This window comes from Myotis yumanensis, unplaced genomic scaffold (assembly GCF_028538775.1).
Source record: "Myotis yumanensis isolate MYYU_CA2020_CCGP unplaced genomic scaffold, mMyoYum1.0.hap1 SCAF_19, whole genome shotgun sequence".
NCBI lineage: Eukaryota > Metazoa > Chordata > Mammalia > Chiroptera > Vespertilionidae > Myotis > Myotis yumanensis.
This window is the reverse complement of record NW_027223770.1, coordinates 3,730,201-3,751,884: the sequence shown is the minus strand read 5'-3', so window position 1 is coordinate 3,751,884 and position 21,684 is coordinate 3,730,201. Positions and strand designations below refer to the sequence as shown.

General features: G+C 48.6%; 1 protein-coding gene across 3 annotated transcripts; it reads right to left on the bottom strand.

The window, feature by feature from the left end:
• Nucleotides 1–1,718: 1,718 nt before the first annotated feature.
• Nucleotides 1,719–19,710, bottom strand: OASL (2'-5'-oligoadenylate synthetase like). 3 transcript variants are annotated; one of them, XM_070399508.1, is made up of 7 exons: nt 18,144–19,455; nt 17,953–18,043; nt 16,776–17,058; nt 15,724–15,899; nt 8,020–8,261; nt 5,287–5,434; nt 1,719–2,420 (listed from the first exon to the last, which is right to left on the bottom strand). In XM_070399508.1, the coding sequence occupies exons 1-7, from the start codon at nt 18,263–18,265 to the stop codon at nt 1,920–1,922; spliced, it is 1,563 nt and encodes a 520-aa protein (XP_070255609.1). In that variant the 5' UTR covers nt 18,266–19,455; the 3' UTR covers nt 1,719–1,919. The 3 variants fall into 3 exon arrangements, with proteins under 3 accessions (XP_070255609.1, XP_070255611.1, XP_070255610.1); XM_070399510.1 differs by having other exon boundaries at nt 17,953–18,019; XM_070399509.1 differs by lacking the exons at nt 17,953–18,043; nt 18,144–19,455 and adding an exon at nt 19,498–19,710.
• Nucleotides 19,711–21,684: the final 1,974 nt, after the last annotated feature.

Here is a 21,684-nt window from a genome sequence, read left to right as displayed (position 1 = left end):
GTGCTAAAATTTTTATTAAAATAAACTTTCTGGCCTTGGGCTTTTCTATTATGAAAGAGAGGAAGGTGACTTATTCTTTAAAACACACACACACACACACACACACACACACAGGAATATGTCCATTACCTACAATGTGAAGGATACAAAGATGGGGAAGGGCAGGGTCTAGCCCAGTGACAGCAAACCTTTTGAGCTCTGCGTGTCAGCATTTTGAAAAACCCTAACTTAACTCTGGTGCCGTGTCACATATAGAAATTTTTTGATATTTGCAACCATAGTAAAACAAAGACTTATATTTTTGATAGTTATTTTATATATTTAAATGCCATTTAACAAAGAAAAACCAACCAAAAAAGTGAGTTCCAGTGTCACCTCTGACACGCGTGTCATAGGTTCGCCATCACTGGTCTAGCCTGTCTACCCCAAGGAAATGAGGCACTCTTTCTGCCCCTGAAGGCAAAAAAGAGGTGGGAATTAGGCAGGTTACTAAGGATAAATTTCCCAGAGGCTTTGAGAACCAATCATAAGATGCATTTTATATTCTATTGAAAGTGAGTAGGGCGAGAAGTACCACATCGCAGAGTATGGCCCCAGCCCCTGGCAGGTTGTAGACAATGTTGATGACCACTCTGAGGCTCAAAGAATTAAGCAATAACCACTAAGACAGCATTAGCACCAGTGGAAAGAAGTGAAGACCATCCAAAAGAGAAGCAACAAAAGTTATTTATTCCCAACTTGCTGTAGCAAGGGAGGCACCCAAATGCATTTGGCAAACTCAAGACAAGCGATGGGAACGTTTTATAGTGGAAAAGGGAGAAGGCCTCAGGTGTGCCCTGGCTGAGGTGGGGGCCTGGGGTGGCTGGAGGCGGGCTATCCAGAAGCAGGAAATCATCCTATGTGATTGTTAGCGAGGTTATTTGGTTTCCTCTGCTCAGTCCTGAGTTGGAAGACAGCGGGGAGGGGAGGGGAGGTTAAGGAAACTGGCAGCTATCGACCAAGTCCTGGCGATTTTGTGTTGATTGCTGCACAGGTTGTGGTTTGGCTTCCCAAAGTGGTGGCTGCAGAGATTGTGGGTCAGAATTCTATTGTCATATGTGGTCTGTTCATTTGTATTGTGGACGAAAAGGGCCACATGCTGACCTGACAAGCTCAGGGGAGGCCTGCAGGGCGGTCTTGCAAACTCAGAGACCTAAAGTCACCACAAAGGATGGTCTGAAATTAAACTTTAACTAAAAGCAGTGATGGTGGGTAGTTGCATCCAAGGCCAGTATCTTCACTGACGAGGTCAACCTTTACCTTAACTGAGCCTGTCTTTTTGCATCTATAACATACCCTTGAAATGTCTGAGTAACTTGTAACTTCCCTTTTTCTGGAACCCTCGGGGCACAACATAATGTGCCTGGGCGCCAGGACAGAGACCACAGATTTCTTCATTGTTATCATGTTCATCGTTCCTGCCCCCACCTAAGTATGTGTCCATCATTTTACTTTTTATCCAATCCCAGGGGTTTCCCCCTCCCCCCTGCTTTGCTTTCTCCCGCCTCTCTAGTCTACCACCAGTGGATTTCATGTACCCCACCTACGTCCCTTCCTTTGATTGCAAATGTATAAATACAGATGTAACCCGCCATTCTCTGGAGCATTATCTCAATTCCTTGAGGTTCTGCTTCCTGGCAATTGTCGACAGTTTGGCTCAAATAAACTCACAAAAATCCTTTACAGGTTTGAATGTTTTTATGTTCACAGTATATCTAATCGCACACACCCTCCCCGTTCCTCCAGGCAGGGAGGGCTGGGGTAACTCTTTACAAAGCTGGAGAAGACCTGGGGCCCTTCAGCAGCGGCTGAAGGAGTGATTGACAGGGTGGGTCCTGAATTAGATGGCAGAACCGCCCAGAGAGGTTCCCCAGAGGAAACTAGCTGGGCAGAAATGGGAAATGTGTGTCTTTCTTCTTGGAGAGGATGAGGGTGTCGCTGTCCTTGATACCATAGCTCCCCAAAACCGACCAGTCCTGCAGGACCTGGCCGAGGAACTGCAGCTCCTGCTGCTTTCTGAGCAGCCCCTGCTTGTCTTCTATCTGCTGCTTCAGGCCCAGCACGAAGCTGTTGGGGTCGATGGCATAGGCGTGGCTCCCACCTTCCGGATTCCTCACAAAGACCTGGATCTCCGGGGGGATGGTCTCCAGCAGGCAGATGCGCGTGTCGGAGAATATCCCGAACTCGGCCAGGGAGCTGCGGCTGCTGAGGAGCTTCCGCTCGCCGCCCGGAGTCTGGAAGGACAGACGCTGCAGGCCCGTGCAGCACTGTCTCCGCTGGATCCTCTCCTTGACCTTCCTTATGGAGGTATAAGGGTTCACCATGAGGGTCCAATCCGGGCAGCCCCACTGCTCCACAGTCACCTGGATGTCTCGTGCCCTCTGCAAGAGAGACGCGAGGGGCTGAGTCACCACACTCCTCTGTCTGACATGCCAGCGTTCCCCTTACCTGTCCTTATCTTTCCAACAGCAGCAGCAGCAAACATTCAGGGAGTGCCAGCCACCTTCCAGGTCCCAAGCTGGGTGCCTTTTATTCTCTTCTTAATGCATTTTATTCTCACAGCAGCCCTAGGAGGGGTTGGTTCTCCTATTATCCCATTTTACGGATAAGGAAATTGTGGTCACGAAGGGTGAAGTGGCCCAGTTAGTGTGGCCCAGTGGTTGAGCATTGACCCATGAACCAGGTCAGGGTTCAATTGCCAGTCAGGGCATGTGCCCGGGTTGCGGGCTCGATCCCCAGTAAGGGCGTGCAGGAGGCAGCCAATCAATGATTCTCTCTCATCATTGATGTTTCTATCTCTCTCTCCCTCTTCCTTCCTCTCTGAAATCAATAAAAAATATATATCCTATATAATAAAAGGCTAATATGCAAATAGACCGAACAGTGGAACACCTGAATGGTGGAACACCTGAACAACCAGTCACTATGATGTGTGCTGACCACCAGGGGGCACACGCAGGGCTGCCGGTAGACAGGGGACCTGGGGCCGTAGTGGGAGGGGCTGGGTGGGGGTGTGGAGGATGGGCCGAGACCCGCCCTGTGCCCACCACAGCCTTGCGGCCCACAGTTCCTTTCAAGGTGCACAAATTCATGTGCTGGGCCCCTAGTGTGTGTGTGTGTGTGTGTGTGTGTGTGTGTGTGTGTGTATCCTATATAATAAAAGGCTAATATGCAAATTGACCAAACAGTGGAACAACTGGTCATTATGACGTGCACTGACCACCAGGGGGCAGATGCTCAATGCAGGAGCTGCCCCCTGGTGGTCAGTACGCTCCCACAGGGGGAGCACAACTCAGCCAGAAGCCCTGAGCCAGGCTCATGGCTGGTGAGCGCAGGGGTGGTAGCGGGAACCTCTCCCACCTCCATGGCAGTGCTAAGGATGTCTGACTGCCCCACAGGAAGTGGGCCTAAGCTGTCAGCTGGGCTCCCAGATTGCGAGAGGGAGCAGGCAGGGCTGAGGGACTTTCCTCCCCCCGCCCCCGAGTGCATGAATTTCGTGCACCAGGCCTCTAGTGTGTATATATATATATATATATATATATATATATATATATGCGCCTAAGCGACCATTCAACCAGTAGCTATGATGTGCACTGACCCCCAGGGGGCAGATGCTCAACACACAGGCATGGAAGCATGGAACAGACTGATGAATATCAGAGGGAAGGGGAAGGGGAAGGGGAAGGGGAGGGCGGGAAGAGATTAACTGCTGGGAGCCGGTCCATCCTTGCTGTTTCAAGGGACCTGGCATATATGGCATACTGTTCTTAATATGTTTGCTCCCCTTCTTGGCGCTATGTGTTTTAACCAAGGATACCTCTCCGAGAAAGGTTGTTTCCCCAGGTAGGGATTTTTCCCTGAAGTTAGGGAGGGGATAAAACCCCTTAACTAAGTGCCAGGTGGGTAGTTAATCACTTTAACTACAAACAATCACACTTAAGCTACATAATCTTTACTCCCTGGAATGGAGATAAGAAACGCCCTAACCTTTGAAATAGAGATTGATAGGATTGGAATCAACTGGTATAAATACAGATGTCACAAGACAACAGGAGACAGAACCTAGACACAGAACCTAGAAACAGAACCTAGCGAGAGAATCTGGCTGAAGAACCTAGAGAGAGAACCTGGGGAGAGAACATGGCAAAAGATCCTGGACAGAACCTAGAGACAGAACTTGGCTGGAGTTCCTAGCCAGAACTTGGCTGGAGTTCCTGGCTAGAGATCCTGGCTAGGCTGCTGATCAACTGAAGGCTGTCTCCGTGTCATTCCTTCTTCGCCAACTCCGTCCACACCTTTGGGGACCCCTGGACCTGCTGGGGCAGGACCCCAGCAATTAACCATATATCTTATATACATACTAGAGGCCTGGTGCACTGATTCGTGCACTGGTGGGGTCCCTCAGCCTGGCCTATGGGGATGGGGCAGAAATCAGCAGTCCGAGGGGTCCCGGATTGCAAGATGGCCTTTGCCTGTACTGTAGGTTTGGCATCACGTAATATTATCTGTTATTTAGCATTTTTTTGTTTGTTTGTTTTCTGAGTATCTTCTCTGGTAATTCTTTCTAGCAATTTCCCCCCAACCCCAGAATTTGGAGCAAGGAAAGGTTTACTGATTGAGAAGGCCTAGTTCAAGAACATGAGAGAACTAATTCTCCAATCCATTTTATTTATTTACTTATTTATTTATGTAAAATATATTTTTATTGATTTTAGAGAGGAAGGGAGAAGGGGAGAGAGATAGAAACATAAATGGTGAGAGAGAATCATTGATCAGCTGCCTCCTGTACGTCAACCACTGAGCCACACTGGCCAGGCTCCAATCCGTTTTCAGACAACTCAAAATCCAGGTGTCCTTCAGCAGTTTGTGCAAGTTTGTTTCAGAGATTGTTGCCCCCACCCCCCACACTTGCCCCAAGCCCAGTGTTGGCACAAAACAGCTGACTGACTGGACTTGCCTGGGCTCAGTTCGTGCAAGGAATGATTGGGAGCACAGAACTGATTCTCAGGAAGGTCTGGGAAGAAGGAAGGAAAGCAGAACAAGGATTTGAAGGGAAGAAACCTGAGGCTCAGAGAGCTGAATAATTTCCCCAAGTTCACAGAGCTGGTGGGTCATGCAGCCAGGCCTCGAACGGTCTAATCCAATGCCCTGTTGGCTCCGTTGACACAGAAATAAGTAGCTAAACGCTATCCATTTATCTCATTCTGGGCTTCAAGCCCCTGGCAGCAGCCCAGAGGGAGCCCTTACCTTCACATTCCAGCTGGGGACCGGGTTGTCCTGGCTGTCATAGCAACAGTCCTGCTTCAGGCACTGGCAGGCCCTCTGAGCCACTATGTCCCACCTGCACCCTTCCGCCACGTTGTAGGTGGGGTCAGCTGGATCCAGGATGATGGGCCTGCAACACAGGGAGAGGGTCCCAGGCTCTTTCTGGCCAGAAAGCAGCCTTCTCAGGCATCACCTCTTCAAGGCCTGAGCCTCTGTGTGTCCAGAGCCCCAGCCCTCGGTCCACGAGGGCTCAGAGACATTGCTGGAGAGTCACAGGACAGAGACCAGAATTCCTCTTGGGTAGAATCCTCTAGATGTTTGTAAGAAATTTTGCCTGGTGGGCGTGGCTCAGTGGTAGAGTGTTGACCTATGAACCAGGTGGTCACAGTTTGATTCCTGGTTGGGGCACATGCCAGGGTTGTGGGCTTGATCCCCAGTAGGGGATTGTGGGAGGTAGCCCATCAATGAGTCTCTCTCATTACTGATGTTTCTATCTCTCTCCCGCTCCCTTCCTCTCTGAAATCAATAAAAATATTTTTAAAAGAAATTTTGATGATGATGATGATGACGATGATGATGATGTGTGTGTGTATGTGGGGGCAGGGGAGAGGGTGAGATGCCAAAGCAATATCAGATGCCCACTCAGGTAGGTGGGCCTCTTAAGTGCAAAGGCTTTGTTTTGCTGACAGGCTACATAAGTTGGAGGCTAGAGCTGCTGAATCATTTTAAATAATAACTCCCCCTCCCCCAACTACTGATACTTGAGGTACTGGGCCAAACCCTGTGTGAATTTCCCTCATTTAATGCTTACAATTCCATAGGTGGGGACTAGTATTGTTGTTCTTCTCCCCATTTTACAGATGAGGAGACCGAGGCACATAGACCTCCCTAAGTTCTCACAACCAGCAGGTGGGATTCCTCCTCAAAAGGGGAGAGGTTGGGTTGCCTCTAAGTGTCTCTCCTCTACATAAATGCGGAATGAATAGTTTAAGGAATACAAGCTTGAAGGGGCTTAGGGTTAGGGTTAGTTTCCTTGGGGTGCTTGCGTGACAACATGTGTTGGATGCCACGCCCATGATAAGAGCTGGCCTTGTTCCAGGGGCTTTCGACTTAGGAGGGAGCCGTGACTTTACGTGACGGAAGGTGATAGCAGGCCACTGGAGTGAACCGAACATTTTCAGCTCCAAGCTTGTTACTCCCAACATCCCTGGCTCCCTGAAATCATCCTGTAGAAGCCAGGCTGCCTGACGGGTGGGGTCACCTGACCCAAAGTGACCCACCTGGGGACCCGATACCCAGGGCTGATGCCTAGTGATCAGACTGGTTCTCTCTGGAGTTTGGACCAGGGGTGATGGAGGTCCCTCAGCAAGTAAGAGGGAAGCAGGGCAGGTGTGGGGAGAGAAGCAGAGGCCGAGAGGAAAGAGAGGGTGGGCGGTGAGACAGTGTGTCAGGGAGAGAGGGATCTAAAGGTTTGTCAGGTCCTGATGGTTTTCCAACCTCAATTTTCTGGGTTCCTTATCATCAATCCTCTTTTCTTAAGGAGACCAGGCTTGTCTTCCTTGTTTAAAAAAAAAAAAAAAGACCCATCACTCACGTAAAAGAGCAATAAACAGGCTTGTGATTTTGCTTGGGTTGACTTAGACCTCCTGATATGAAGAATTGTCTCAGGCTGCGTCTTCCGGCAGCAGGTTCCCAAGGGAAGGCTTTGAGTGCAAGAGTTTATTCAGAAGGAGATCCAGGATCACCGATGAAGGCGCGGAAAGTGAGGACAGGAAGGGTGCCTGTCAGGGGTGAGCGTCGGGTGATGGCTGCAGTGGCGGCTGGAAGTTAGTCTCCCGGGAGGGACGCTGGGATTAACCGTGTAGCAGGCGCGACCCAGAGCGAGTCCTTCCATCTGAGAGGGGAGGGAGCTGGGGTATTTAGCCACCAACTGCCGCCAGGCAAAGGGACGCAGGTGCTGCGTTGAGGGCTGAGCCAGCTGTCGTGGAAATAGTAAAAGCCCAAGGGCTGCGGATGGCCCCACAGCATGTGCCACCATAGTGACCCTTTATCTGGCATCGACCACGGAGGCCTTCGCAGATATTCTCTCTGACCCTCACGACAGTCCCGCGTTGGTGGTGCCGGTGGCTCCTGTTTTACGGAGAAGGAACTGAGGCAGAGCTGGGAGTAAACGTGGGTCTCCATGATTCTTTCCACTTTCTCACACTCTCTTTAAAAAACACTGACATGCCCAGACCGGTTTGGCTCAGTGGATAGAGCGTCGGCCTGCAGACTCAAGGGTCCCAGGTTCGATTCTGGTCAAGGGCATGTACCTTGGTTGCGGGCACATCCCCAGTGGGGGGTGTGAAGGGAAGAGCTGATCAATGTTTCTCTCTCATCGATGTTTCTAACTCTCTATCCCTCTCCCTTACTCCCTGTAAAAAATCAATAAAATACATTTAAAAAAAAATAAAAACACTGACATGCTCTTCTGAGGGCAAGTGGGCTAAGGTAGGAGGGAGCGGTGGCTTGAGGGCCAAGGAAAAGGCGTGTAGCTGCTAAGGGCCCTGGCGATTTTGGAAGGTGGCCAACGTGAGATTTCCACGGCCAGTTCAAGGTGTCATGGCAGCCTTGCTACTTATACAGCCCCCTCCCCAAAAGAGACCCCCACTAGCACCCTCCCTCGGTTCTCTTGCTTCCCTCTCGGACATGTGTTTGGAAGCAGGGGCCCAGTACCTCTCTCTTTGGAGCTGTTTTCTGACAACGTCCTCAATGATCGGGTTCTGGAACGTGTAGTACTTGGTCCAGTAGATACAAAGGGACTCGTAGTCCTGGAGGAGTTCCATCACAGTGGTGAGGCCTTCGTCCAACCTGAAGCTCTCGTTCTCCTGCGTGCCCATTTCCCAGGCGTAGATGGTCAGCAGCTCCACGGCGTAGAGAGGGGGCAGCGCGGCCCTGGGGCTCCTGGCTTTCACATACTGTGGAAAGAGATGGGCAGAGAGAGCGAGACCCTAAGACCCTGCGTCAGGATGGCACAGGACCAGAAACTGGCAAGTCCAAGTTCTTGTAACAGACACTGTTTCGGTGAATGCTGACCCTCACTCATGTGTAGCTTGTAGATGAACAGCATGTTTGTATTCGAATCCTAGGAACTAACTTCAGAAGATCAGACTCAGACCTTCAGCCACCCCAGTCCCGGGAGATGTGCTGACCTTGTGACACAGACCCAGGGTGAGGAAGACCAGGGTGACGCTCACCAGGCCCTCGCTGGGCCAGTTTCAAGGTCCTGAAGGAGTGGAGTGCGGGCCTGCATGTGGAGAAGCTGTCGAGCTCCTCTCCGCGACCTCTTTGTGCCGCTCTCAGTCTCCCTCCTGTAAATCCTCTGCCTGCACTGGGGAGGGGAGATGGGCTTTGCCACAACAGTCCCAGTCTTCTCAGGTGTCTGGCACTTGCATTAGCTTCTTTCCTCAAGAGTTTGGGTTTTCACCCTAACCGGTTTGGCTCAGTGGATAGAGCGTCGGCCTGCAGACTCAAGGGTCCTGGGTTCGATTCCGGTCAAGGGCATGTACCTTGGTTGCGGGCACATCCCCAGTTTGGGGTGTGCAGGAGGCAGCTGATCGATGTTTCTAACTCTCTATCCCTCTCCCTTCTTCTCTGTAAAAAATCAAAAAAATATATTTTTTTAAAAAAGAGTTTGGGTTTTCAGGGCAGCAGGCAGCTGAACCTAGGTACCAGTTACAGTCTCAGCTCTGCCATCTACTGGCTGTGTAATCTTTCTAACTTTTTAAAAATTTATTGATTGATTTTAGAAAGAGGAGAGAGAGAGAGAGAGAGAGAGAGAGAGAGACCAATTTGTTCCATTTGTGCATTCATTGTTTGGTTCTTGTGTGTGCTCTGACCCGGGATCAAACCCACAACCTTGTAGTGGTTCTCAACCTTCCTAACGCCGCGACCCTTTAATACAGTTCCTCATGCTGTGGTGACCCCCAACCATAAAATTATTTTCGTTGCTACTTCATAACTGTAATTTTGCTACTGTTATGAATCGTAATGTAAATATCTGATATGCAGGATGTATTTTCATTGTTCGCGACCCACAGGTTGAGAACCGCTTACTAAGCACCTGAGCTCCCCGGCCAGGGTCTGGCTGTGTAATCTTAGCCAAGTCAGTTTCCCTCTCTGGCCCTAAATGGTCCCCCCATTTTAGATTGAAGGGGCTGGACCAGTCCAGTGGTTTCAAATTGTGCTCGACATAATTCCTGGAGTGGAGCTATGAAGCGGGTCTCAAGGAGTGAGCAGGGTCCCAGTGCAAGCAGCTTCGTTTTAATGCCACTTAGTTAAATTGGGCTTTAGACAGGTTTTCTTTAAAGAAAACTCTTCTTCTATCTTCAATATATTTTTATTGATTTCAGAGAGGAAGGGAGAGGGAGAGAGAGAGAGAGAAACATCAATGATGAGAGAATCATTGACCGGCTGCCTCCTGCACTCCCCCCACTGGGGATCGAGCCCACAACCCTAACCAGGAACCCTTCAGTCCATAGGTCAATGCTCTATCCACTGAGCCAAACCAGCCAGGGCAAGAAAACTCTCCTTAACTAAAGACAAAAAAGGGGTGGGGGTACCAGACTTGATAATGACTGAGATTATTTTTTTAAATTGATTTTAGATCAATTAAGTGATTTCACTTATTCATTGGTTGATTCTTGCATGTGCCCTGACTGGGTATTGAACCAGCAACCTTTTGGTGCATGGGACGCCCAACTAACTGACCCACACCAGCCAGGACTATTCTTGACTTTTAAAGACATTTTAAATTGAATTCAAATTTACTCATAATTAATAAATTTGTTTTTATAACATTTGATAAATTCACACTTAATACCAAACATTAACAAATACAATTATAATTTTGTTAAGAATTTAAACCCAGCCCTAGCTGGTTTGGCTCAATGGATGGAGTGTCAGCCTGCGGACTGAAGGGTCCCAGGTTCAGTTCCGGTCAGGGGCACATGCCCAGGTTGTGGGCTCGATCCCCAGTACGGGGGGTGCAGGAGGCAAATGATCAATGATTCTCTCTCATCATTGATGTTTCTATCTCTCTCTCCCTCCCCCTTCCTCTCTGAAATCAATAAAAATATATTTTAAAAAAGACTTTTTAACCCAGCAATACAATTTATTTTCTCCAAGATAAATGAGATTTTAGTAGGATTCTTAAAACTTAGATGATGAATTGTAAGCCTTCGGAAGAATGAGGCCTTTGTTTCTTTTAGGATCTTCGACAGACCATTTAACGGTACATAAAAACAAAACTGAAATCCAAAAACCAAACCCAAAGAAAAGATCTATGTTCCCTCCCAGGCTGATGTTCATGATGCTCTGATTCCTTCATGTTTAGGATTTCGGGCTCTTCTACGATTGCTGTCTGGGACATGTGACCTTCCTAGGTACAATAAGCTTGTGGGAAAATTGCTATTTTCTCACCAAGAACAGATACTAACTATAAACCTAGCAATCTTGGTCATCGTTTCTTTCAACACCCATTATATTTTTCATTGCTTTAAGGCTTTTCTTCTGCAGCCCGATCCCCTTGCAACTTCTCTGCAAGTTCTTATTTAATACATGATTTTCGGCTCAGTTCCTCTTGGCAGTTGGACGTCTCCCGGAGGTTGTCCAGGGGGACCTATTTCCCAAAGGAACTGAACTGTGTTGCCTGAGAAACCCACCCCGGGCTGTTTACACGTGGACATGACCCCTTTTCAACTCTGAGGGGAATCTCGTGTGGCAAGAGCTTTTACTCTTGCTGATATTTCTCTCCTCCCTCCCCAACTCTACTCTGTTGCTTTTTAAAATATTTATTTTATTGATTTCAGAGAGAGAAAGGGAGAGGGAAAGAGATATAGAAACATCAGTGATGAGAGAAAATCATTGATTGGTTGCCTCCTGCACACCCCACACTGTGGATCAAGCCTACAACCCGGGCATGTGCCCTGGCGGGGAATTGAACTGTGACCTCCTGGTGCTCAACCACGGAGCCATGCCGGTCGGGCCTCTGTTGCTATTTTTGATTCCAGATTAAGTCTGAGTTTTGGCCAAGTCTGATTCTGGTTCATGCTCTTATTTATAGAGGGCCACTGACGTCCGTGCTGGTGACAACAGTCCGTGAATCTGGTTTTATGGTTTGACCGTCTGGTGGTCGCTATTGGGAGATGGGTAATAGGAATTTATTTTCTGTTGGGGGCCAGACAATGGGAATTTGATTGTATTTTGTATTTTTCCTTCTTTCTTTTTCCATCTGTGTGTCTTGAGGATTCTGATATCTCCTGGGAGCCTCACTATTGTTGTCTTGCCTGTCATTATGAATTTAAATCACTTAAAAATTTGTCTGCATGTGTGTATGTGACACCTGGAAAATAACCTGTAAGATTAGGAGCTCACTGATGCATAGATTTTATGCTGTAATTAAAGCAGTAAAACCAAAGCCATTAGTTTTTTTTTGTCTTTGTTTATAAATGAAAAACAATGATCTGATTACAATATAATGTATCTGTGGGCAAGTCCCTTTCTCCCCACTCCACTATGGGAAATTTATGGAGTGTGAATAGGAATAAATTCATGGGTGAAGGCTCATATCCTTACCAAATGGGTCTGAGTCAGAATTTCACTGTACTCTTTTATTCCAGAAATATATGATTTCATAAAAGCAGTGGCTTAACAAAAGAGAGAGAGAGAGAGAATTAATTATCCTGGTTAATATTCTATATTTGATGGATATGTAAGAAAATAACTTTTTCTTCTGAATATATCTCATATCCTCATGAAAAGATGATAGACTTGTGCAAACTAAGATTAAACATTCTTTTTTTAAAAAAATATATTTTATTGATTTTTTACAGAGAGGAAGGGAGAGGGAGAGGGACAGAAAGTTAGAAACATCGATGAGAGAGAAACATCGATTCAGCTGTCTCCTGCATGCCCCTCCCCCTGGGGACGCACCCGCAATCCAGGCACATGCCCCCCGACCGGGATCGAACCCAGGACCCCTCAGTCCACAGGCCGACACTCCATCCGCTGAGCCAAACCGGCTAGGGCAGATTAAACATTCTTCGAATGATATATTATTCCAAGTGAAACCTCAGAATTAAAAAAATTCCATAAAAATTCCTGCTATTGGTTATAAACTAACAAATCCTCAGAAAAAAATACAAAGAATTATTTTGCAAAATAATAGCATATATAGGACCTGCTTACAATGATGATTAACTATTTACAAAGTGACTTTAAGTTCCTATTTCCATGACTATGCAGTATTTACATAATGTAAATACTACATAGTATTTACATAAGCTCAATAAAAATTTGTCTTTCTTCCTACCAGGATAGAATTAGAGAAAACAATTTATCAATAAATCAATAATAATATATCAAATATAAATACATTTGTGTTTATGCCAGAACTCTAATCCAATTAGGTGTGATAATCAATCCCACTATTACAAATCAAGGACAAGATAAGATAGACCAAAAAGACAAATATCGTATGACTCCACCTATATGAGGAAGCTAGAATAGGAAAATTCATAGAGACAGGAAGTAGAATGGTGGTTCTCAGGGGTTGGGGGAGGGTAGCATGGGGAGTTAGTGTTTAATCGGTACAGTTTCTGCTTGGGGGGGGGGGGGGAATGAAAAAGTTCTGGAAACAGATAGTTGTGTTTACACAACATTGTGAATGTAATTGCCACTGAACTGTACACTTAAAATGGCAAAAAAATCCCCCCAAATAAACAAAAAACTTAAGTCAAAAGCTCAACTAGTCCTGTCTGGTGTGGCTCAGTTGGTTGGGTGTCTTCCCATGCACTGAGAGGTTGCGGGTTTGATGCCCCGTTAGGGCACATGCCTGGGTTTCAGGCTCGATCCCAGGCAGGGGCGTGCCAGAGGCAGCTGAGATCGGTGTTTCACTCTCACATGGATGTTTCTCTCTCTCCCTCTCTCTTCCACTCTCTCTAAAAAAACAATTAAAAAAAATAAAATACTCCTGGGAAAAATGAGTGACCTTGCCCTAACTACCTTATGAATAATGAGTGCTTGCCACCCTGTTATCTCATGATCTGGACTGAAGGGCAGCCCCACCCCTTCGGCTCATTTCACCTTCTTGCTTCTGGGATCTGTAGGTAATAAATCCCATGACTGCTGCCTTTGTGTAGCTATATTGAAACTGCACCTTCAATCAACATGACCCTGAGAGTTTCACTTCCCCAGGTGGGAGCTCGATATTGAAGGAACTACCTGCTGACCCCTCATTCACAGGTCCTACTCTGCATATCGTAATTTCAACACGTCAGTTCCAGCTTCTCAACACAGTTCTTTGGTCCTTGACCCCAGTCCATGAACTGATGTGAACACTAAAATACTACTGAGTCATGAAAGTCAATGCTGACACCGGGGACTTTACCAAACTTCCTGATAGGAACTGTGAGCCCCGGTAGCATCATGGGACTCTAGTTTTGTTTACCATACAATACAAGCTCTTTATGTCCTTATGTATCCATCAACACATCTTGTAACACTTAGCTGGATAAAACTTGTCAAATAAAAGAAAACATCAAATTAATCGTACTGAATCGAAAAACAGTTTCATAAAACCATAGGTGGTCGAATCCTTGACTTAGGGGCAGAGGCTTGAACAGCAGGCAGGACTATCCAAGTGAAGCTGAACATTATCCCTCGGACAGACGTTACACAAAAGGTGCGTGTCATATTCAGGAAGAAAGCACTTTGCAACAAGCAGAGCAAACACACCATTCCCCTGAGCTCTCGGTTCTCCAAGCCACAAAACTTGAATCAGTTCCTCTAAGTGAATGTCTTACCAGCAAAAACAATTTCATTCTTGGCTTTGGCAATGCTAATGTCTAAAGATATTTCACAACCCTGGTTGATATCATAGTCTCATAAGAAAACTGCTGGTTTCCCACCATAAACAGACTAACTGTAAACTCACTGACCTTGGCAATGTTCTGGGTTTTTTTTAACTTTCAATACATTCACTCTTTTTAAAAATGTTTTTAAATTGATTTTTAGAGAGACAGGAAGGGAGAGTGAGAGAGAGAGAGAAAAAAAATCGACGTGACCGGGAATCGAACTGACAACCTTTCCATGCACAGGACAAAGCCCAACCAACCCAGCCACACCAGCCAGGACAATACATTTATTATTTTTTTTTAACTGAATCCTTCTGAAATCTGACTCTCTTACCATTTTTAAAAAATTAAAAAGCGTCTTTTTATTTTTCTAATTTTTGTGTTTCTGAGCCCTTCTTTCACAAGTTTAGATGACTATTCATCTGGATTGTTGTGTGTACATAAACCTTATATAATTTTTATTTTAAAACTATACATTCTGAATAATCTCTCCAGGAATAAATATATACATCCTGACATATCTTTTTTTTTTTTTATTTTATTGATTTTTTACAGAGAGGAAGGGAGAGAGATAGAGAGTTAGAAACATCAATGAGAGAGAAACATCGGTCAGCCGCCTCCCGCACATCTCCCACTGGAGATGTGCCCGTAACCCAGGTACATGCCCTTGACCGGAACCGAACCCGGGACCCTTCAATCCGTAGGCCAACGCTCTATCCACTGAGCCAAACCGGTATTGGCCCTTACATATCTTAAAGAGATATACAATTACCCTTAATAATCTTTCTTTTTTCAATTACAGTTGACATTCAATATTATCTTAGCTTCAGGTGTCATATGGATATTTTGAAATATGCATGATACCATGCTGACATCGCATGTGAAATCTAAAAGGCAACTGCTATGAACGTGTTCACTCAGTAATAATCGTGATCCCAGGAACTCCCCCATTGGAGGGGAATTGGTGTGGGTGGAATGTAAGAGTCTATCCTCTTGTCTTTCCTCCTGTTAGCTGTCCTCAATGGGCGGAGATTAACGTGCAGATATGCCATTGCAATTGACATTAGCCAGGACTAGACTGTGTAACTGCAGCATTACAAGTACTTGCTCACTGAAATTCTGTACGTTCCTTATTTTTCTCCTTCCTCCAGTTTTTCTTTCTCTTCCTCCTCCCCTTCCTCCTCTTTCTCTAGCTTCTTATTTGTTTATTTTTTATTGATTTCAGAGAGGAAGGGAGAGGGAGAGAGAGAAACATCAATGAGAATCATTGATCAGCTGCCTCCTGCACGCCCCCTACTGGGGATCGAGCCCTCAGGGAATCGACTTTCTGGTTCATAGGTGCACGCTGGCCCGCTGGGCTCTCTAGCTTCTTCATTGTTCCACTTCATATTTCAAAACACTAACATTCTCTCTCTCGCCACCTCCATTTCTCCTGGAGGCAGTTTCCTGCGATGACCTGTCTGGCCGCTGCCTCTTCTTCCCTCTGTCCTCCACCTCCCCGCGCGCCCCACCCGCAGCCCCTCACCTGCAGGTACCAGTGTTTGACCAGCCGCAGGAAGCTCTTCAGCTTGGTGGGCCGATGCTTCACGAAGTCTCTCTGCAGCTCGCAGAAGGAAGGAGAGAGATGCCCGGGGTACCGGCAGGCCTTCACCAGGTTCACATAGACCTCGGGGGGCGGCTGTGAGTGGGGAGCAGAAGGCCCTGGGGGAGAGGAAGCGAAGGGAGAGGCGCGATTTAGGAAGCCCAGTGTCTGTGCCTGGAGAGCCTGCTAATTCACAGGAGTGTTTCCAGGGAAACCTGAGGCCATAAACCAGTGGTTCTCAACCTTCCTAATGCCGCGACCCTTTAATACAGTTCCTCGTGTTGTGCTGACCCCCAATTTCATTGTTACAAATTGAACATAATTAAAGCATAGTGATTAGTCACAAAAACAATATGTAATTATATATGTGTTTTCCGATGGTCTTAGACGACCCCTGTGAAAGGGTCGTTTGACCCCCAAAGGGGTCGCGACCCACAGGTTGAGAACCACTGCCAGTCCTTCTGCAGAAACAAGCGCGTTTTCTAAATCTCAGCCACCCAAGCTCTGTTGTCTCCCTTGCTGCGCTCAGGTCTGTTTCGGATCCCTCTCTCTCTCTCTCTCTCTCTCTCTCTCTCTCTCTCTCAGATTTGCTTGGACCCCCCACACCGCAGGGGACACCCGGTTCCAGGTGAGAAAGCTGCGCCGGTGCAGAGGGGTGGGCGCTGGGCGGGGCGGGCATCTGGACCGCGCCGTCCCTCTCGGCCCCGCCCCCGTCCCTGCCAGGTTCCCCGCCGCCCGGGAGCCGGGCCCAGGGTCGCCTCCGGTAGGAGCTACGGGAGCACCGAGGTTGCGCTCCTGACTCCCCCGCAGGCCTGGCTCGGGTGCAATCGCACAGGTGTCCGCGCGGCCCGTGGAGAAACCGGTTTCCCAAGCTGAGCCACGCGACAGGCGGAGCGGGGTCACCCGGTGCCGGGGGGTCACCAGCCCCAGCACGGCGGGTGGAAGGGGCGAGTGTGGCGGGTCCCCGGGGCCGGGCACGGTGGCGTCTCCCTTACCCAGGGCCCTGTAGGCCGGCACGACGGTGACGGTGACCGGCTCCTCGGTCCACTTGGTCTGGACGGTGAAGGCGAGAGCATCGGGGACGCCCGGGGACACCCCCAGGACCTCGAGCCCGAGGTCCAGCAGGTCCCGGCAGGTCCACAGCGTGTTCCGGATCAGCCTGAGCGCGGCGCCGTGGCGCGCGGCCGCCTCCGGGAAGCCGTGGAAGCAGCTCAGAAAGGCCACCAGCTGCACCTCCGCGCTGCCCGCGAGCGCCGTGCCGTTCCCGAAGGAGCCCACCTGCGGGACACAGAGCGTCACCCGGGCCCCGGCGCCAGGGTCACCGCACCCCGACGGGGGGTGGGGGGCACCCATCTCCCCCTTTACAGGCGAGGAAACAGACGCGGGGCGAAGCAGCTCGCCCAGGGTCGCAGGGTGCGCAATCCCCCAGGTTCCTCCCCGGCTTCCCTCTGAGACTGTCCTCCCCTGCAGCCATGTCTGCGCCCAGGGACCATGACTGCCCCTCCACAGGGAGGCGGACTCGGTCTGAGTGATTTATGGCATTAAAGGGGGCGGGAAGGCGGGGGTGCAGCCTTGCCTGGTGGGTAAGAGCCTGGGCTGTGGGATGGGGCAGCCTGACCTGGACCTGACTCCTGCCTTGGTTTTCCAGCTGTGATCATAAATCATCGCTCGCGCGCGCGCGCTCTCTCTCTCTCTATCGGGAGGTGGGATCGCTGGGCATGAACCGGCCTCAGATCAGCCTCCTCTCCCGGTGGGTGAACTGCTGCGGCTGGTGGGGTGAGCACTCGCTGGGTCTGGTACCCCTGAAAGCCCTTTGTGCAGACAAGACCTTTTCATCCTGACCCCAGTGACTGAGATGCGTACGAGTAGAATTCTCTCTGAAGTACAGATGAGAAAGCTACTTGCCCTGGCTCCTAGCCAGCAGTCATGGTCACAGTCAGTTATAGAGTCAGCCCGGCAGGCGTGGCTCAGTGGTTGAGCATTGACCTATGAACCAGGAGGTCATGATTCAATTCCCGGTCAGGGCACAGGCCAGGGTTGCTGGCTTGATCCCCAGTGTGGGGCCTAGGGGAGGCAGCTGATTGATGGTTCTCTTTCATCATTGATATTTCTCTCTCTCTCCCTCTCCCTTCCTCTCTGAAATCAATAAAATAAATAAATAAGTCACTTGACCTCGAGCTTCAGATGCTGGGAAGAGATGGGGACTGAGGCTTCCAAATCCTTCCCGGAGGTGGCTCCCCTGGAGGGAGGACAGGGCACTGGGCTGGAAACCAGAAAGGGGGGGGGGGGGGGGGAGGAACAACACCTTAATTCTAGTCTTGCCTTGCCACCTGCTTCCTGTGTGACCTTGGGACATCGCTCACCCTCTCTGTGCCTCGGTTTCCTCAATGTTTAAATGAGGGATTGACTGAGACTGTCGGATGCTCTGTGGCCTTTCTAGTTCGGGCCTCTTGAATGTGGAGCCTCCAAGGACAGGAGGTGACATGAAGCAGCTGCGGGGGAATCTCACTGGGCACCCGGAGCCCTGGCTGCAGAGTTAGATAGACCCCGGTTCAAATCCCAGCTGTACCACCAGCTGTGCGGCCTGGGGCAAATCACCTCACCTTTCTGTGCCTTCATGGAAAAAAAAAACTTTTTATTATAAAAAAAAATGTAAAACATAGAGCCCTAGCCAGTTTGGCTCAGTGGATAGAGGGTCAGACTGTGGACGGAAGGGTCCCGGGCTCGATTCCAATCAAGGGCCCAGGTTGCGGGCTTGATCCCCAGTGTGGGACGTGGAGGAGGCAGCCAGTCAATGATTCTCTCTCATCATTGATGTTTCTATCTCTCTCCCTCTCTTTTCCTCTTTGAAATCAATAAAAATATATATTTTTTTAAAAATTAAAACATAGAGAATAAAATGAGCTCATATATCCAGTCAGATTCAACAAGTCTTAACTTCTCGCCACATTTGCTTCATCTAAACCACATTAAAGTAAATTATAGACACAAGAAACTCCATCCCTAAATAATTTAGCATTTGTGTACAACGTAAGAGAACATATCTCCCATAAGCACAGAACTAGCACACCTAACAAAATCAGTAATGATTCACTTATCTTATTTAATATCAAGGTCATACTAAAATTTCCTCAGCCCTGGTAGCTCAGGTGGTTAGAGTGCTTTCCCAATATGCCATGGTTGCTGGTTCGATCTCAGGTCAGGGCACATATAAGAATCAACCACTGAAAACACAAAGAAGTGGAACAACAAATCTTTCTCTTTCTCTCTCTCTCTCTCTCTCTCTCTCTCTCTCAAAAAAATTTCCCCAATTGTTTCTAATCTATATTTTATGGATGATCTACTCACACCAGGAGCCAGCCAAAGACTTTGCTGTGCATTTGGTTGCTATGAATCTCAAGTCTCTGAGCCTCCATTTTGCTCATCTGAGAAATGGGAAAAGAACAGTACCTGCCTCACACGGTGCACAGCATAGGGATCTTACCTGTTCAGGGTTACGCTGGTGCACCCAAAAAAGTGAACTATTTTAGCTTCCTTGCCGGGTTGTTCTGCTCAAGGCAGCAGTGGGGCAGGGTGCGGGCAGCGAGGTGGGGCGCCCTGCAACGTCAGCAGCATGGCTAGGGATAAGGAGGCAGAGGTCCCCAGCACCCTCAGAGATAAGGACCCTCATGCTGGGCGTGCCCGGCCCTGGCCTGGGATGGAGAAGCCCCGTCTCACCTTCACCAGCTTCAGCACCCGCACCTCCTGGTCCAGCCCACACTCTCCCTCGAGGGGCTCTTCCCTCAGGGACTGCTCCACGGTCTTCACGGCCTCCAGCACCTCTTCCTTCCACTCCCGGCTGGGCTGCAGGCACTGAGCCACGAAGGAGTCCAGCCTGGAGGCAGGGGTGCGGTACAGCTCCATCTCCGCGGACAGTGCCATGGCTGTGTGACAGCACCCCAGCCAGGCAGATATGTAGTCACACACCCAGCTCCAGGCATGCACGCCCCTCCCCTTTTTTTAAGGGAGCGCCTCCCCAGTTACCCTCTAGCACCCTGCTGGGATAACAGACCATCGCGGAGAGGAAGCCAGGAGCGACGGGGCTGATCTGGGGCGCCCTTCTTGGGGACCCCCGGCTGTGGCAGAGGCACGGAGGGACACTGAGCTGAGGTTGGGAGGAATGAGGCCACCTTAACAGGCTTGGCTTCTGGCCCAACTTTCTGCCATTGGTTTCGATTCTCAACTTTTTGAGTTTCCTTTCAATGACGTTTGGAAAGCGAAATTGGCTTGAGTTGGTCCTTAGAAGAGGCCACTCTCCCAAGAGGTCAGAGTTGGATGGGATCCATCAGTCCGGCCGTCCCACCTTGTCACACAGACTGCGGTTCGGCAGGGGAGGGCTTTGCTCACGGTGGGGATGAGCAGTGGGGACTCAAGTCAGGTAGAACAGACTTTATTTATATTTTTTAATTTGAATATTTTTATTTGTTCAATGACAGTTGATGTTGAATATTATTTTGTATGAGTTTCAGGTGTACAGCATAGTGGTCAGACAATCATATACTTTACACAGTGTCCCTGGGGTTTCCGGTCCCCACCTGGCACGGGACAGTTATCACAACGCTCTGGACTGTATTCCCTGTGCTGGACTTCACGTCCCTGGGGCTGCTTTGCAACTGCCAGTCTGCACTTCTCAATCACCCCACCTTTTCCACCCAGTCCCCCTCTCCTCTGGCAACCCTCAGTCTATTCTCTGTATCTATGAGTCTTTTTCTGTTTTGTTTGTTCGTTTACATTGTTCTTTGGATTCCACATAGAAGAGAAATCAGATGGTATTTGTCGTCCTCTGACTTAGTTCACTTATCATAATGCCCTCTAGGGCCATCCAGCCGTCACATAAAGTGGCTGAGTAATATTCCACTGTACCTGTGCACCACCGCTTTAAAAAATCCACTGGTCTGTTGATGCTGCCTGAGCTGCTCCCATAGCTTGGCTATTGGAAACAACACTGCAATGAACGTGAGTCCACGTACTTTCTTTCAAATACGTGTTTTGAGTTTCTTCAGATATATTCCCAGAAGTGAAATCCCCGGGTCGTAAAGCAGTTCCATTTCAGTTTTTTGAGGCAACTCCATACTGCTTTCCACAGTGGCTGCACCAGTCCGCGTTCTCACCAGCAGTGCGCCAGGGCTCCCTCCTCTCCACATCCTCGCCAGCACTTGTTTGTTGATTTGTTGATGGTAGCCATTCTGACAGGTGTGAGGTGATACCTCATTGTGGTTTTCATTTGCATTTCTCAGATAATTAGTGTCATTGAACATCTTTTCATAAGTCTATTGTCCATCTGTATGTCCTCGTTGGGAAAATGTCTATTCAAGTCCTTTGCCCATTATTTATTTATTATTTATTTATGTAAGAGAACATTTATTGGGTAAATTATAGAGGTAGAAAAAGTAATTCCCAGAAGAAATGGGCTTAGGAAACACGTTATAGAGCTAAAGGAAGGGCCCTTGGAGCTTGGGAGTGAAGGAGCTCGTGGTGACATGCCTGGGCGGGGAGGGGATGGGGGAAGGGAAGGGCACAGAAAGGCACGCATGTGCTCCCGAGGCAAGACCTTTGCCCATTTTTAAATTGGATACTTTAGGGGGTTTTTGGTGTCGAGTTGTACGAGTTCTTTATTTTATTTTATTTTTTTTTATATATTTTATTGATTTTTTACACAGAGGAGGGAGTGGGTTAGAAACATCGATGAGAGAAACATCGATCAACTGCCTCCTGCACACCCCCTACTGGGGATGTGCCCGCAACCAAGGTACATGCCCTTGACCGGAATCGAACCTGGGACCCTTCAGTCCATAGGCCGACGCTCTATCCACTGAGCCAAACCCGTTAGGGCATGTACGAGTTCTTTATAATTTTGGATAGTAA

Coding starts and splice junctions, on each gene's coding strand:
- OASL (XM_070399508.1), bottom strand. CDS start 18,265: ATGTCACCTCCTGTCCTTGGAGGCTCCACATTCAAGAGGCCCGAACTA. Junction 17,059..17,952: donor CCCAGCATCTGAAGCTCGAG/GTCAAGTGACTT, acceptor TGTGTCCCGCAG/GTGGGCTCCTTCGGGAACGG. Junction 2,421..5,286: donor TCCCCAGCTGGAATGTGAAG/GTAAGGGCTCCC, acceptor TCTCTCTTGCAG/AGGGCACGAGACATCCAGGT.